Here is a 16,287-nt window from a genome sequence, read left to right on the forward strand (position 1 = left end):
TGACAAAATTCAACACCACTTCATGATAAAAGTCCTGGAAAGAATAGGAATTCAAGGCCCATACCTAAACATAGTAAAAGCCATATACAGCAAACCAGTTGCTAACATTAAACTAAATGGAGAGAAACTTGAAGCAATCCCACTAAAATCAGGGACTAGACAAGGCTGCCCACTCTCTCCCTACTTATTCAATATAGTTCTTGAAGTTCTAGCCAGAGCAATCAGACAACAAAAGGAGATCAAAGGGATACAGATTGGAATAGAAGAAGTCAAAATATCACTATTTGCAGATGATATGATAGTACATTTAAGTGATCCCAAAAGTTCCACCAGAGAACTACTAAAGCTAATAAACAACTTCAGTAAAGTGGCTGGGTATAAAATTAACTCAAATAAATCAGTAGCCTTCCTCTACACAAAAGAGAAACAACCGAGAAAGAAATTAGGGAAACAACACCCTTCATAATAGACCCAAATAATATAAGGTACCTCGGTGTGACTTTAACCAAGCAAGTAAAAGATCTGTACAATAAGAACTTCAAGACTCTGAAGAAAGAAATTGAAGAAGACCTAAGAAGATGGAAAGATCTCCCATGCTCATGGATTGGCAGGATTAATATAGTAAAAATGGTCATCTTACCAAAAGCGATCTACAGATTCAATGCAATCCCCATCAAAATAACAATCCAATTCTTCAAAGAGTTAGACAGAACAATTTGCAAATTCATCTGGAATAACCAAAAACCCAGGATAGCTAAAACAATCCTCAACAATAAAAGGACTTCAGGGGGAATCACTATCCCTGAACTCAAGCAGTATTACAGAGCAATAGTGATAAAAACTGCATGGTATTGGTACAGAGACAGACAGATAGAACAATGGAACAGAACTGAAGACCCAGAAATGAACCCACACACCTATGGGCACTTGATTTTTGACAAAGGAGCCAAAACCATCCAATGGAAAAAAGATAGCATTTTCAGCAAATGGTGCTGGTTCAACTGGAGGTCAACATGTAGAAGAATGCAGATTGATCCATGCTTATCACCCTGTAAAAAGTTTAAGTCCAAGTGGATCAAGGAACTCCACATAAAACCTGATACACTCAAACTAATAGAAGAAAAACTAGGGAAGCATCTGGAACACATGGGCACTGGAAAAAATTTCCTGAACAAAACACCAATGGCTTATGCTCTAAGATCAAGAATCGACAAATGGGATCTCATAAAACTGCAAAGCTTCTGTAAGGCAAAGGACACTGTGGTTCGACAAATCGGCAACCAACAGATTGGGAAAAGATCTTTACCAATCCTACAACAGATAGAGGCCTTATATCCAAAATAAACAAAGAACTCAAGAAGTTAGACCGCAGGGAGACAAATAACCCTATTAAAAAATGGGGTTCAGAGCTACACAAAGAATTCACAGCTGAGGAATGCCGAATAGCTGAGAAACACCTAAAGAAATGCTCAACATCTTTAGTCATAAGGGAAATGCAAATCAAAACAACCCTGAGATTTCACCTCACACCAGTGAGAATGGCTAAGATCAAAAAGTCAGGTGACAGCAGATGCTGGCAAGGATGCAGAGAAAGAGGAACACTCCTCCATTGTTGGTGGGATTGCAGACTGGTAAAACCAATCTGGAAATCAGTCTGGAGGATCCTCAGAAAATTGGACATTGAACTGCCTGAGGATCCAGCTATACCTCTCTTGGGCATATACCCAAAAGATGCCCCAACATATAAAAAAGACACGTGCTCCACTACATTCATAGCAGTCTTATTTATAATACCCAGAAGCTGGAAAGAACCCAGATGCCCTTCAACAGAGGAATGGATAAAGAAAATGTGGTACATCTACACAATGGAATATTACTCAGCTATCAAAAACAATGCCTTTGTGAAATTCATAGGCAAATGGTTGGAACTGGAAAATATCATCCTGAGTGAGCTAACCCAATCACAGAAAAACACATATGGTATGCACTCATTGATAAGTGGATATTAGCCCAAATGCTTGAATTACCCTAGATGCATAGAACACATGAAACTCAAGATGGATGATCAAAATGTGAATACTTCACTCCTTCTTTGAAAGGGGAACAAGAATGCCCTTGGCAGGGAATAGAGAGGCAAAGATTAAAACAGAGACTGAAGTAACACCCATTAAGAGCCTGCCCCACATGTGGCCCATACATATACAGCCACCCAATTAGACAAGATGGATGAAGCAAAGAAGTGCAGACCGACAGGTGCCGGATGTAGATCTCTCCTGAGAGACACAGCCAGAATACAGCAAATACAGAGGTGAATGCCAGCAGCAAACCACTGAACTGAGAACAGGACCCCCGTTGAAGGAATCAGAGAAAGGACTGAAAGAGATTGAAGGGGATGAGATGCCATATGAACAACAATGCCAAGCAACCAGAGCTTCCAGGGACTAAGCCACTACCTAAAGACTATACATGGACTGACCCTGGACTCCGACCTCATAGGTAGCAATGAATGGCCTAGTAAGAGCACCAGTGGAAGGGGAAGCCCTGGGTCCTGCGAAGACTGAACCCCCAGTGAACGTGATTGTTGGGGGGAGGGCGGCAATAGGGGAGGAATGGGAGGGGAACATCCATAAAGAAGGGGAGTGGGAGGGGCCACGGAGATTTTGGCCCGGAAACTGGGAAAGGGAATAACACTTGAAATGTAAATAAGAAATACATAAGTTAATAAAAAAAAGAAAGTGATGTATACTTTCAAAATGGCATATTATCCCACTATTACAAACAAAGGCAGAATGAATTTTGCAGGTAAATCAATGGAACTTGAGGATATCCTCCGGAGTCCAAACAGGACATGTGTGTTATGTACTCACTTATAGATGGCTATTGGCCAAAAATACAGACACCATGCTATTATCCACAGACTCAGAAAAGCTACACAAGAAGGAATGCACAAGTGAGGATGCCTGAATCTCACTTAAAGGAGTGCATAAAGCAGTCCTAAGAGGAAGACGGAAGGAGTGAACTGAATAGAGAAGAGATACGGAGGGCTATGGGATGGGTTTGGAATCAGGTGTGGGTAAGGAGGAGGAGAGATGGATGGATGGTCCTGAAAGTGAATGGAAATCTGCAACTGACAAGGGTGAAGTTTTTGTTTTTTTTTTAATGAAAAAAGACAATGTGGGATACTATTCACCTACTAAAGACAAAGACATAATGACCTTTGCAGGTTAATGAATAGAACTTGAGAATATCTTCCTGAGTGACATAACCCAGACCCAAAAGACATGGATGGCGTATACTCACTTCTAAGTGGATATTAGCAATAAAGTACAGGATATCACTACTATACTCAGGACCAAAAGAAGATGAAGAAGAAAGGACCAAGAGAGGATTTTGAATCTAACTTAGAACATACCGGAAAATAATCAGAGGAGGCAGAGGAAGGAAAGAACTAGGTGGGAGTGGGTAAATTTGAGACAACTGAGTGTTTCAGGATCCGGTCTGGGGAGATACAGGGGAGATGGCTTGACAGCCATGAAAATGAATGGATAGCTGCAGCTGGCAGGGGTGGAGATGTCAAAAAAATTCACTTGGTCATCACATTAGATGCTGATAAAGCCGTTGATAAAATCAAGCACCCCTTCATGTTAAAAGTCTTAGAGACCTCAGTGATCAAATTTGCATACCTGAACCAGCCAATAAACACTAACAACTTATATGCAGAGAAACTTAAAACCAGAGAGTAAGCAAAGCTGCCCACATACAAAAGAGACCTCACAAAATCTACCAAAGAACTCCAACACCAAAGGTGATAAACCCTTACACATAAGTGAACAAGATTAACTCAAAAAACCAGCAGCCCTTCCTCATGCAACAGTTAAAAGGGATAAGAAAAATTTAGTCAAGCAAAACCCTTTACAGTAACCACAGATAACATTAAATAGCCCAGTACAACTCTAATCAAGCTACTTAAAGACCTGCCTGTCAAAAACTTTATGTCTCTGAAAAAGGAATTAACAGGACATCTGAAGATGGAAAGGTCTCCTATACTACAGATGGATAGGATTAACAAGGTGAAAATGGCCATCTTACAAAAAGCATCTTCACAGTCAATGCATTTCTCTTCAAAATTGCAAGACCATTTACAGACCTTGAAAGAGCAATTTTTTAAAAAACAAAAAACCCATGATAGCTGACAGATAGATAGATGATAGATAGATGATAGATACATAGATAGATAGATAGATAGATAGATAGATAGATGATAGATAGATATATATCTTGAATAATTAAATAATTTTTGGAGGTATCATCATCCCTGATATCAAGACATATCACAGAGCAATCATAACAAAAGCTGTATAGAATTAGTATAGAAACAAAAAGTTGACCGATGGAATCAAATCAAAGAAAAAACACACATACCTACCAACACATGATTTTGACGAAGGCAAAACCACACAATGGGGAAAATAGGAAAGTTTCTTCAACAAATGGTGCAGGTGTAACTGTATGTCTGCATGAAGAAGAATGCAAATAGATCTGTATTTCTCAACCTGCACAAAACTCAAGTTCATGTGGATGAAAGACCTTGACATTGAAGCAGAAACTTCAATATACTGAGGACAGTACAGTAGACAATTTCCTGAACAGCACACCACTGTCCCAGCCTCTGAGATCAACGATTGATAAATGGGGACTCACAAAACTTAAAAACCTTTGTAAAGCAAAGGACACCATCAAAAGGACAAAAGAGAAGCCTACATTTTGGGAAAAGATCGTCATCAGTCTTACACTTCCAGAGAAATAATGGTTAAAATATATAAAATGCCCAAAAAGTTAGACAGCAATAAACCAATCTGAATATGGTGTACAGTGGTAAACGGAGCATTCCCAGCCGAGGATGCTCAGGAGGCCGAGAGACATCAAATGCTCATCTTCAGTCATCACTGAATGCAGATCAGACGGACGCTGAGTCCATCCTACACCAGTCAGAGCAGCCAGAATCAAAACCTCAAGTGACAGCCATGCTGACAAGGATATTGAGCAAAGGGAACATTCCTCCATTGTTGGTGGGAGAGACATTAAAATCCCTTTTCTTTTTTTTTTTTCTTTTTTTCAGAGCTGGGGACCGAACCCAGGGCCTTGCGCTTGCTAGGCAAGTGCTCTACCACTGAGCTAAATCCCCAACCCCTAAAATCCCTTTTGAAAAGCAATTTGGCGGGTTTTTTTTTCCAAAAATTTTGAAATAGTTTTTACCTTAAGACACAACTATGTCAATCATGGGCATATACCCCAAACTCGCTCCACCATACCACCCAAGCACACTTGCTTAACTATGTTCATAAAACCTCTCCTTGTAATAGCCATGGACAGGAGACAACTGAAAAACTGATTAAGGAAATGTGGTATATTTGCACAATGAAATAATACTCGGCTATGAAAACCATGGAATTTGAGAAAATTGCAGGCAAATGGATGGGATTGGCAAACATCATATTGGATGAGGTAACTGAAACCGAGAAGGACAGGCATGGTATGTACTCACTTAAAGGTGAGGACCTTAGCAGCCATAAATTACAGAATAACCAGGCCACAGTGCACAGACCTAAAGAAGCTAAGTAATGAGGGCCCAAGGGAAGATGCGTGAATCTCACTCAGGAGGGAAAATGAAATAGATATCAGGATTCGATTGAGGGAGGGAAATTTGTGGGAGATGGGGAAGGGAACTAAGGTGCAGAGCAGGTGTGGTGTGGGAGCTGGGACAGAAGATACCAGTGGAGAGGCATCTCTGTGGTGAAACAAAGACCAGGAACCATGGGGGCTCTTAGCAGTCTATCTATGGAGCTGAGACTTGCAGAGCCTACTAGCAGCAGGTGATATGCAGCTTTCAGTGGTCATCTTCTGTACACAGGGGAGACTTCCAGGAGAAGGAGGAGAACACCAAAGCACTCAGAAAAACATCAACCCAAAATTTATCCTACCACCAAGATATGCAGGTTAAAATGGAACGGACATTAAGGAGATACCAAACCAATAACTGGACCAACTTGAGACCCACCCTGTGGGAGAGAGCCAGTCTTTGACTCCATTAATGATATTTTGCTATGCTTGCAGACAGAAGCCTTGGATAATTCTTCTGAGAGTCTTCATCAAGCCCTGGATAGAAACAGATGTACACACCCACAGCCAAATAAATATCAGGTGGAGGTTGGGGCGTCTTGTGAAAGAGTTGGGTGAAGGATATTGAATTCAAAGGAGGACAGTGCCATTGAAGGTTCAGAAACACAACAAGAAAACCTACAGATTAACCAACAGGGGCCCATGAGGGCTCACAGGGACTGAACCACCTATCAAAGAGCACATCAGGGCTGCACATAGACCCCATATTCAGAGGTAGCAGACGTGCAGCTTCACGTGCTCTTCATGTGGACTCCTGGTTTACTGAAGTGAGGGCAGGTTCTCATTCTGTTGCCTGCATTTGGATTCCTTTCTGCTAGCTGGGCTGCCTTGTGTGGTCACAGTAGGAGAGGAGCTAAAATGTCCGCACTATTTTATCTAGGGTGAATAAGACCAGCTACAATATAGTAAATTTATATATGATATAAAAATCTTACCTTCCAAAAATCTTACATGCTTCACTTCTTTTTTATGTGCTGGTCTTCTTGCACTGTGGCATAGATTTATAAGTTATGGTTATTGTACTATTCATAAGAAAAACATTTAGCGAGCATTTGAAGCCCTTTATATTTCAGTCCCCTGTATCTTAGTTTAGATGTTCACAAACAATGTTTTTTGAAACCGGATCTCACTATGTAGCCATGCTGGTCTGAAACCCACGCCATAGACCATGTTGTACTTAACTCACAAAGGTCTGTGTGTCTCCTCCCTCCCACAGTCTGGGATGTAATTCATGGAACTACAGGTCTAGTCAAACAATTTTGAATTTATTTTTCAGCAATTCACTATGACTGTTGACTGGTATCCTTGCGACTTTCTCAAGAGAAAACATGAGGCATGGTTAGCTTTTAAATAGAACACAAACTAAAAGGCTCAAGCATGCATACACACAATCAGTCAATCTCTCTCTCTCTCTCTCTCTCTCTCTCTCTCTCTCTCTCTCTCTCTCTCTCTCTCTGACTCTCTGTCTCTCTCTGTCTCTCTCTCTGTCTCTCTCTGTCTCTCTCTCTCTGTGTCTCTCTCTCTCTGTCTCTGTCTCTCTCTCTCTCTCTCTCTCTCTCTCTCTCTCTCCTCCCTCCCTCTTAAAAACTCTAAAGAGAATATTTGCCTTGCTCAGGGATGTATGGCAGTAGACTCTTAGGGAACACTAGGAGGAAAGATTCCAGGTCTGCAAGGAGATAAGAACCCCAGAGGACAAACAACAAAGTGAAATAACCTGGACACCTGGGGCTCTCAGAGACTGAACCACCAACCACAGAACATACACGGGCTGGACTCACACCTTCCCACTCATATGTAGCAGAAGAGCAGCTAGGTTTTCATATGGGTCCCAGTCAACTGGGATGGGGCCTATCAAAAAGCTGTTGCTTATACATGGGATACCTCCTTCTAGCTGAGTTGCATTGTCTGACCTTGGAGAGAGAGGAAGTGTCTACCCTTGCAGAGACTTGAAGTGCCAGGGTGTGGGGATACATAGGGGATCCATGACTGCTCGGAGGTGAAGGGGAAGGGGAACCGGAAAGGACTGTGGAATAGGGAGACTGAGACAGGGTCAGTGAGTTTGATGTAAAATGAATAAGAAAAAATAAAATTAAATATTTCAAAGAGCATTAAGTTTTGAAAGGAGAGTGAGCTCTCTCTAGAAAGGCTCACCTTAAAGCACAGATCTGTTGTCTGGAAATAATGGCTCAACATAAACATTAGGTAAACATGTGTACTAAACAGGGATTTTCAGCATAATAATTTTATTTCATATGGAAGGGAATATAGCTTTGTAAGATCAATTTTTTTAGAGCTAAACATTCACAAAATCTAGGAGAAGATTTATAATTCTAAAATACCAGAATATGTGGAAGGAAATGAACTATTTATATATCCACATTAAAAGCTCCATCTGAAATGTGACACAAAAATGTCTTGGACTGCAATATCACCAACATTGCTAGTTAATTACAGGATGAAAGTTTACCGAACACCTCCTAGCAAAAGGTAGTTTTCTACTGCATTGGACATTTCAAACAGATCATTAGGAAACACTATTTATTACCTGTGATTATGTAACATATAATTCTAAAGATATGGCTTATACTGTCACTTTTAAGGTCAGACATTATAAAATTTCAGACTCAGGGACTGGGGGTGTTTATTCATGGTAGAACATTTGCCAATGACACACATGACCTTTAATTCAGTGGCAAACTGTGTCAAAATAAAAAATACTGAAGTGGACCAACAGCTGATCTAGCTTATTCTTTGTCTTGGTTCATGACTCACGAACTGAACTACTGAGCTATGTAGTACTCCTGGTACTGCTGTTCTTTTGTTGTGTTGGAACAGTCTCTTTTCTAGCTCATATTTCGTGTGTAATAAGCTTTCTAAATATTTCTCTCAGAGTTTTTCAAATCATTTAATATCATATTAATATTCCTGACTTAAGCAATTCTCACCATCAAGAACAACACTAAGATTGTAGAAGAGAAGAAACTGTACCTGTTTGACACTTGCACGGCCTGTGCATCTGCACTCATTGATTCTAAGAAGTTTATCATTTCAGTCTGATTTTCATATGTTGCAAGTTGCAGTGGTGTCAAGCCATACTGTAAAGAAAACAATATTACATTTTATAAAACAACTTGTTTCTCAACTGAAAGTTCATCACAGATTTTGTGAACATAAACACACACTGTACTGAGTCACAAGGCATCATTTTTCCTACAACACATGCTGTGCTTTCCACACACAGCTCTCTTCTTCCCTTTGACACATCTTTTGTCTACACAACACTGCATATGAACACCAATCCCTTCCAGAATTTTCCCCAAACACTCAATGGTTCCAATCTTCTTAGCTCCAAAAACTAGGACCTCCTTGGACACAACCCCAAAATATAAAGTTTGGTATGCCCCTGTTGAAGGAGTGTGCTCAAGAGGTATCTGGAGCAGAGTTTCTCAATCTGCACTCCAAATATATTTCTTTTCTAAACTAAAAATTATCTCCCAAGGGCAATAGCATCTTCTATGAATACCAAAACTTTTGAAAATCATAAAAATGTTTTGTATATTTTCTCAATGATCAGATTTTCTAATTTGCCTGACACCTCTCTCCTTTCCCAGTCTGCCCTCATCCCTGAGCCAAACACACACCAATACCTTCTTAGCAGCAACCCAGTTCTATATATTCTACAATCATTAAACTTGAAATGTATTTCTTTTCCTTGTTGGTGTAGATGTGATGTGATGTGATGTGTGTGTGTATGTGTGTATGTGTGTGTGTGTGTCTGTGTGTGTCTGTGTGTGTGTGTGTGTGTGTGTGTAATCCTAAAGCCTATAATCTTGAATTTCAAACTTAAAGTCAACGCTGAGACAAAATATGCTATTCTGTGGGTTTTTTGGCACTAATTATAAATACACACACACACACACACACACACACACACACACACACACACACATATATATATATATATTTAAAGAGAAAAAGCGTTCCTCTGAACACATTCAGTGAGAATGCTTGAGGTTCTGCATGTAGAAAATAGGTCTGAGTGTCCCAGCTAGAAGTAGCTAGAAGTGCATTGGGAATGAAGTTGAATGACCTTTACCTCTGTTTTGGCTTCAATATCTACGTTGTACTCCAGGAGCATCTTTACAATTGCTATGCTGCCCCTGGAAATGGCATGGTGAAAGGCTGTATTCCCACTGTAATCCATCAAATTTGGATTAGCATTGTGCCTGAGCAATACACAAACACAATGTGTGTTGTCCCGCTGCGCAGCCTGTGGAAATTGTACAAAGAAATACATCTTCACTTCAAGGAAGCCAAGGGAGACATTTCTACAATGGCACTGAATAGTTTCTCTGAAATCAGACAGAGTTTTAGTTATTCATATTTTCCCTCCATTTTGACACAAGGTCTTCTTAAATACTCCAGGCTTGACTCATTTAATGATCTCCCCACCACATCTTTTTCCAAGTGGTAGAATTAAGGGGTTCTACCAACCCACCTAGATGTCCTAAGCACTCAGGTCTGTGCTGGTTGGCTGTCACAATGCAGAGATTGCTTGTTTGCTTAGATTTTGTTCGTTTTGCCAATGTGATCCATGCTTAATACACCTGGAAAGATCCTCACTTGAGGAATTGGACTGGCCTCTGGGGCACTGTGTGGAACTATTTTTTTTTTATTTAGACAGAAGTAGGAAAGCCCAAGGTCTTGTGGTAGGGGCATGCCTGAGTTCAAAGTTGTATAAAAAAAAGCTGACCAAACCTGGGTAAAAGCCATGGAAAGCTGCATTCTCCCCTGATCTCTAGTTTAGTTCTTCCCCCCCAGTTCCTGATTTGATTTCCTGACCAGGTTTCCCATGAGGATCAACTGGGATGAATAAATGTAAGCTAAATAACTTTTTCCTCTCCTGAGTAAGTTTTGGTCTGTGTTTTCTCACAACAACAGAAACCAAACAAGGACACCTCTAATCCATTTCATACCAAAACAGATGGCCAATAGCTACCTTAATCAACGGTGTGCAGCCTTCATCATCCTGGATGTTAATGTTGGACTTATTTTCTAATAACAGTGTCACTACATCTGGATGGTTGTGGGCACTCGCATAATGCAGCGATGTCCTGCAAATTGAAAACACATTTAGCAACATCTCTGAATTCCCAGTAAGACTATCATCACCTGTAAGTACTACATAATATGAAGGTGATTTCTATCTGATGGAAGAAAGTAACTACAATGTTCTTATTTATTGAGGTCTACTCGAATGTTCATTTACTGTGCTAGGGATATGGTACATGACTCTTCCTATTTAAGGCAGGTGTTCTATCCTGACCTTCTTCGCTGCTCAAAGCAGCCTGTCTGAATCCTAGAAAAGTTCCCAAATTGATCTCAGCTTGAATTTAACTCATACTCTAATATCTGGAACTTACTAGTTACTCCTCGGTATTTTCAGGAGCTCCATGACTCCATGTCCCCATCCAAGGGATGAACATTAAACATATCTTAATAGGGGCTACTCTGATGTTTCAGTTCGAATGGGGAAGAAATCTGCTACAACACTACAAGCATTTCCAGCTCCTGAGAGCTCAGCATTTCCTGATCATGGTAATGATTTCTCTTCCTAGTGATAACAAACAGAACTATTCTGTGAGAGAAAAACAGGATTTTATCAGCAGTACACATAAAAAAATTCATATAAAAGAAGTTTACATTTCTTAATCCTCCTATCTTATCCATTGTGGTTACCTTCATTTTCATTCACATTTTACCCTCTCTAAGAATGGAAGGTCATTTATCCTTTTTATTATTTTACAACTATAATTAGCAATACTTTTAGCACTTTACAAAATTAAAGGTAATTATCATGCAACCCATTGTGGCCTACATTAAACAAAATATGTCACAATGAACAGGTAAGTGGCAATTTTACCGGTCACTTGCATCTATGTACATTTTTAACAGTGAACAAAATATAAGCCCTCAGTCCTCAATACTTTCTTTTATTTTTATTTTCACATTTCATTTTTTATGCCCATATGTAACACTTCTATACTCGGTATAGAAACCAGGACCTCATGCTTTGCCGTATATTGATCAATGTGCCCATGGACTCACACCAAAATCAGGTAAATATTGCTACAAGGTAATAACCTATGGTGGCATAGCTGCCTTGCTTGAGATTCATAGAGTTTCAGTAAAATGAAAGGAGGGTTCCAAAGAGTAATGTTCATTTCATGTTATATTTAAATTTATAGAATGTAAGGAAGCTTGACTGGGCAGAGAAATGAAGTTTTACAAATGGGAAGATCTTGAGAGATATTAGAACGTGTATTCTACACAGGGGATATCTAAGTTACATGTGGGGAATAAATGGACTGACAGAATGAAAAATTACCATTGGACAATTCAGTGTTTTTAAAGAAAATATTCAATGAACAGAAGAATATTTTAAAACTAAACTTCATTCTTGTATTCTTTATATGAAGCTCCACCTTAAAGACTAATTAACATCTTAGAATAACAAAATGATCAAGAAGCATGTGAACTAGGGAAAATATGCTGGTGTGTCATCGATTCCCCTTCAACCATAAAGACAGGATATAAGAATGAGGTGCTAACCTTTAAAAGTCTTGGAAAAATCAGGAATTCAAAGCTTACTATAAACATAGGAAAAGCAATATACAGCAAACCAATAGCCTACATCAAACTAAATTGAGAGAAATTTGAAGGAATACCACTAAAATCAGGGAGTAGTCAAGGATGCCCCCTTAAACAAATTCAGCAAAGTGGCTGGATACAAAATTAACTCAAACAAATCAGTAGCCTTTCTCTATTCAAAGGATGAATAGGCTAAGAAAGGAATTAGGGAAACAACACCTTCAGAATAATCACAAATAAAATAAAATAACCCAGTGTGACTCTAACCAAGCAAGTGAAAATCCTGTTCGGTAAGAACTTCAAGTCTCTGAAGAAAGAATAGAAGATCTCATAAGATGGAAAGATCTCCCATTCTCACAGATTGGCAGGATTAACATTATAAAATTGGGCATCTGTCCAAAAGCAATCTACTGATTCGACGCAATCTCCATCAAAATTCTAACTCCATTCCCCATGGAGGTAGAAAGAGCGATTTGGAAATTCACTTGCATTAACAAAAAAACAGGATCCTGAGAACTATACTCAACAAGAAAAAAAATTCTGGGGGAATCACCCTCCCTAACCTTAAGCTGTATTACAGAGCAATAGTGATAAAAATGTTATGATACTGGTACAGCGATAGGCAAGTAGATCAATGGAATAGAATAGGAGACCCAGAAATGAACCCATACACCTACCTATGGTCACTTGATTTTTAACAAAAGAACTAAAACCATCTAGTGGGAAAAAGATAGCTTTTTCAACAACTGGTGCTGAATCAACTGGCACTCAGCATGTAGACTGCAAATCAAACCTTTCTTATCACCCTGTACACAGTTAAAATCCAAGCAAATCAAGGATCTCCACATAAAACCAGATATACTCAACTTAAAAGAAGAAAACATGGGGAAGAGCCTAGAATACATGAGCCTGGAATACTTGGGAAAATTTCCTGAACAGAACAGCAATAGTTTATTCTCCAAGATCAAGAATCAACAAATGGGACCTCATCAAATTGCAAAGCTTCTGTAAGGCAAAGAGTACTGTCATTAGAAAAAAATGGCTACTAACAGATTGGAAAAGATTTTTATGATTCCTACATCTGATAGAAGGCTTACATCCAATATACACATAGAATTCAAGTAGTTAGACTCCGGAGAATCAAATTACTCTATTACAAAATGGGGAGCAGAGCTAAACAAAGAATTCTCAATTGAGGAATATCAAATGGCCAAAAAGAACCTAAAGGACTGGTCAACATCTTTAGTCATCAGAGAAAATGCAAATCAGTATCACCCTGTGATTCAATGCCACACCAGTCAGAATGGCTAAGATCAAAACTCAGGCAACAGAGGTAGGCGAGGATTTGGAGAAGGAGGAACACTCCTCCTTTGTAGGTGGGAGAGCAAGCTGGGACAACTCTGGAAATCTGTTTGGAGGACCCAGCTTTACACACTCCTGTGCATATACACAAAAAGGGCTCCAACATAAAACAAAGAAACATATTCCATTACATTCACAACAGCCTTATTTACAATAGCCAGGAGCTGGAGAGAACCCAGATGTCCGTTCATCTAAAGAGTTCACATGGAAAGACCCCTGGCTTCAACTGCATATGTAGCAGAGGATGGCCTTGTTGGGCACCAATAAGAGGAGAAGCCCGTGGTCCTGCCAAGGCTCTAGCCCCAGTGGAACGGAATGCTAAGGCGGGGAATCCGGAAGGAGTGGGCAAACGGGTGGGGGTGAACCCTCATATAAGAGGAGGAGGGACGATGAGCAAGGGGGTTCATGGTAAGAACCCACACACACACAGAGAAAAAGGAATGAGGGGCTGGGGTAGTTGTTAAAACTCAATTGGTAAAGCATTTGTCCTGAAAACCTGAGTGCTGATCTTGGGATAAGGGGATCCGCAAAGCTCACTTGCCTACAAGTGTGAGGATCAGTGTGCTCCAAGACAGTAAATAAAGCACACCATGGACTTGCTTGAGTGGAGTCTCCAGAACAGAGGGACGATGGGCTGGAACCCACAGGGAGGCCTGCTTGCCTGAGCTCAGGCCTTAGAACCCCATGGTGGTACAACATAACTAGCAGTCGAAATTGTCTCTGACCACCACACCCTAAGCTCCACACGTGTGGGGCACAGGAAGTGAGATGAGGACAGTCTCTGTCCTTCACATGTGTATCGATGTAAAAACAACAGTACAGAAGGTGATTACATGGGAGCATGGTCACAGTTCCAGTTCTAAATGTCTTTGATCCATTATTATTTTATACTATATTATTATATTGTATCATATACATTATATTATATTATACATTATTATATTGCATCATATTATGTATTAAGAAAGTCGTCATAGAAACAGGGGGAGTGGGAAGTGGGATGGAAGAGGCAGGACAGGACATAACATTGAAATGTAAATGTATGAACTATCTAATAAAAATGAAAAAACAGAAAACAACAACAACAAAGAAGAAAGAAAATCTAGATAGGGGTCTTGGCAATAACAGCTCTAGTTTTGTTTAGTAGAGAACTCAGTTTGATTGCTAAGACACACAGGGCAGCTCACAACTGTCTATAGCTGCAGTTCCAGGGGATCCTGCACCAGGTTCTATCACAATGGTACACAGAAAATACACAGAGGCAAATCAACGGTATTTATGTGTGTGAGTGTGTGTGTCTTTTTGTATGTTTACAAAATGTAAGGGTTAACATAAGAATAAAATTATGTAGTTTCATTAAGGCCTAGGAGCTGCTGTTCCACAGTGTGGAGGTCTCATACGACTAAGAGCATTTAGCAGGTATAAAACCCAGGGGTCCCCAGTGAAAATGAGCCTATGTATGACCACTCTCTACCCTCAGATTGTAGCCCTGGAAGTTGATTTGTCTTCCTCCTTAGCCCTGAGTGTCCCTAACAGTTCCTACCCTCCTCCTTTTACTCCCCTCATCAATTTGAAGCCCCATTACCTGCCCCTCCAATCAGATTCATCCACATGATGATGACACTCATGGATCATACTTTCAATTTTCTCCACGTCCCCAACACAGGCCGCTCTTTGTAATCGACCCACGGGATCATACCCAATCAGATAGAGGGGAAATTTCGTCGTTTTCTTTTGACGCAGGCATCCAAAACCAGGACAGGAGCGCCACAGACGGGTGTACCAGCGTCCCCTTCTGGGGAACTTCAATGCCAGAGCATCATATTCAAAATCTTCCTCCATTATGGAGCTCTAGGGCCGCCCAGGACCTTCTTACCCTCTCTTCCCTCCCATTTAGCTACTCTCCACCTCCCAAATTATACGATAAGAGTTTGCTAAAATCACCAATTCTTGCCAAAGAAATGTAGGCAAGACCTGCTCGTTCAGGGTTAACTGAACTATACTTCATCACCTAGCAACACAGCTGCACTGGCACCACCATAGTGACATGCTCTGAGCTCACAATGGAGCTGGCTTACGGACTGTACCCTATCCTTATGCTCCATGTGTGCCCACCTCAGACTCCACTGTTAGGAGCCCAGCCCCCTCAGTGCTTGTTCAAAGCTCTGTCAATGTTGACGCTGAAGTAGATCCATTTGCATGGCCTTCAAAGGGAATACTGAGGGCAGTAAGGGAAGCCATTGCAATCTGTAACCCTAAGACTGGCCTGATGGACCTAAAAAAATCATCCTGATTTAGCAAACCCAGACCCAAAACAACAAACATTTCATGTGTCTGCTGTTAAGGATGTTAGGTTTTAAGTATCTGATATGAGAACTACAATCTGGATAACCACACAGGATTCCTGACTATCTACTAGGGAACTAGGGGGCAGAAGAATATCGCCCCAGGAAGAGGAAGGAGTGTATAGTGTTGGGAAGAGATAAAAGCTAGAATAGGAGGGGTTAATGAGAGGGAACCGGGAGAAATGGGTAGAGGCAAAGGGTACACACTTCTACCTCCCTCGCATTTTTCAAGCCCCATTACCCTCCTTTC

At 40.4% G+C, this 16,287-nt stretch overlaps 1 protein-coding gene across 3 annotated transcripts in view; it reads right to left on the bottom strand.

The window, feature by feature from the left end:
• Positions 1 to 16,287, bottom strand: part of LOC148000491 (uncharacterized) — a 79,122-nt gene that overhangs the window by 24,713 nt on the left and 38,122 nt on the right. For 2 of the 3 annotated variants that reach the window (XM_087589408.1, XM_087589406.1), the window contains exons 1-5: positions 15,278 to 15,703; positions 10,679 to 10,793; positions 9,776 to 9,949; positions 8,668 to 8,774; positions 6,615 to 6,667 (exon numbers count right to left, since the gene is read on the bottom strand). In XM_087589408.1, coding sequence (XP_087445534.1) covers positions 6,615 to 6,667; positions 8,668 to 8,774; positions 9,776 to 9,949; positions 10,679 to 10,793; positions 15,278 to 15,534 — 706 coding nt within the window. In that variant the 5' untranslated portion in view covers positions 15,535 to 15,703. Of the gene's footprint in view, positions 1 to 6,614; positions 6,668 to 8,667; positions 8,775 to 9,775; positions 9,950 to 10,678; positions 10,794 to 15,277; positions 15,704 to 16,287 lie in introns of those variants that run through there. The other variant, XM_087589407.1, reaches the window with a different exon arrangement.

This window comes from Rattus norvegicus, chromosome 16 (genome assembly GCF_021556685.1).
Source record: "Rattus norvegicus strain SHRSP/BbbUtx chromosome 16, alternate assembly SHRSP_T2T, whole genome shotgun sequence".
Classification (NCBI taxonomy): domain Eukaryota; kingdom Metazoa; phylum Chordata; class Mammalia; order Rodentia; family Muridae; genus Rattus; species Rattus norvegicus.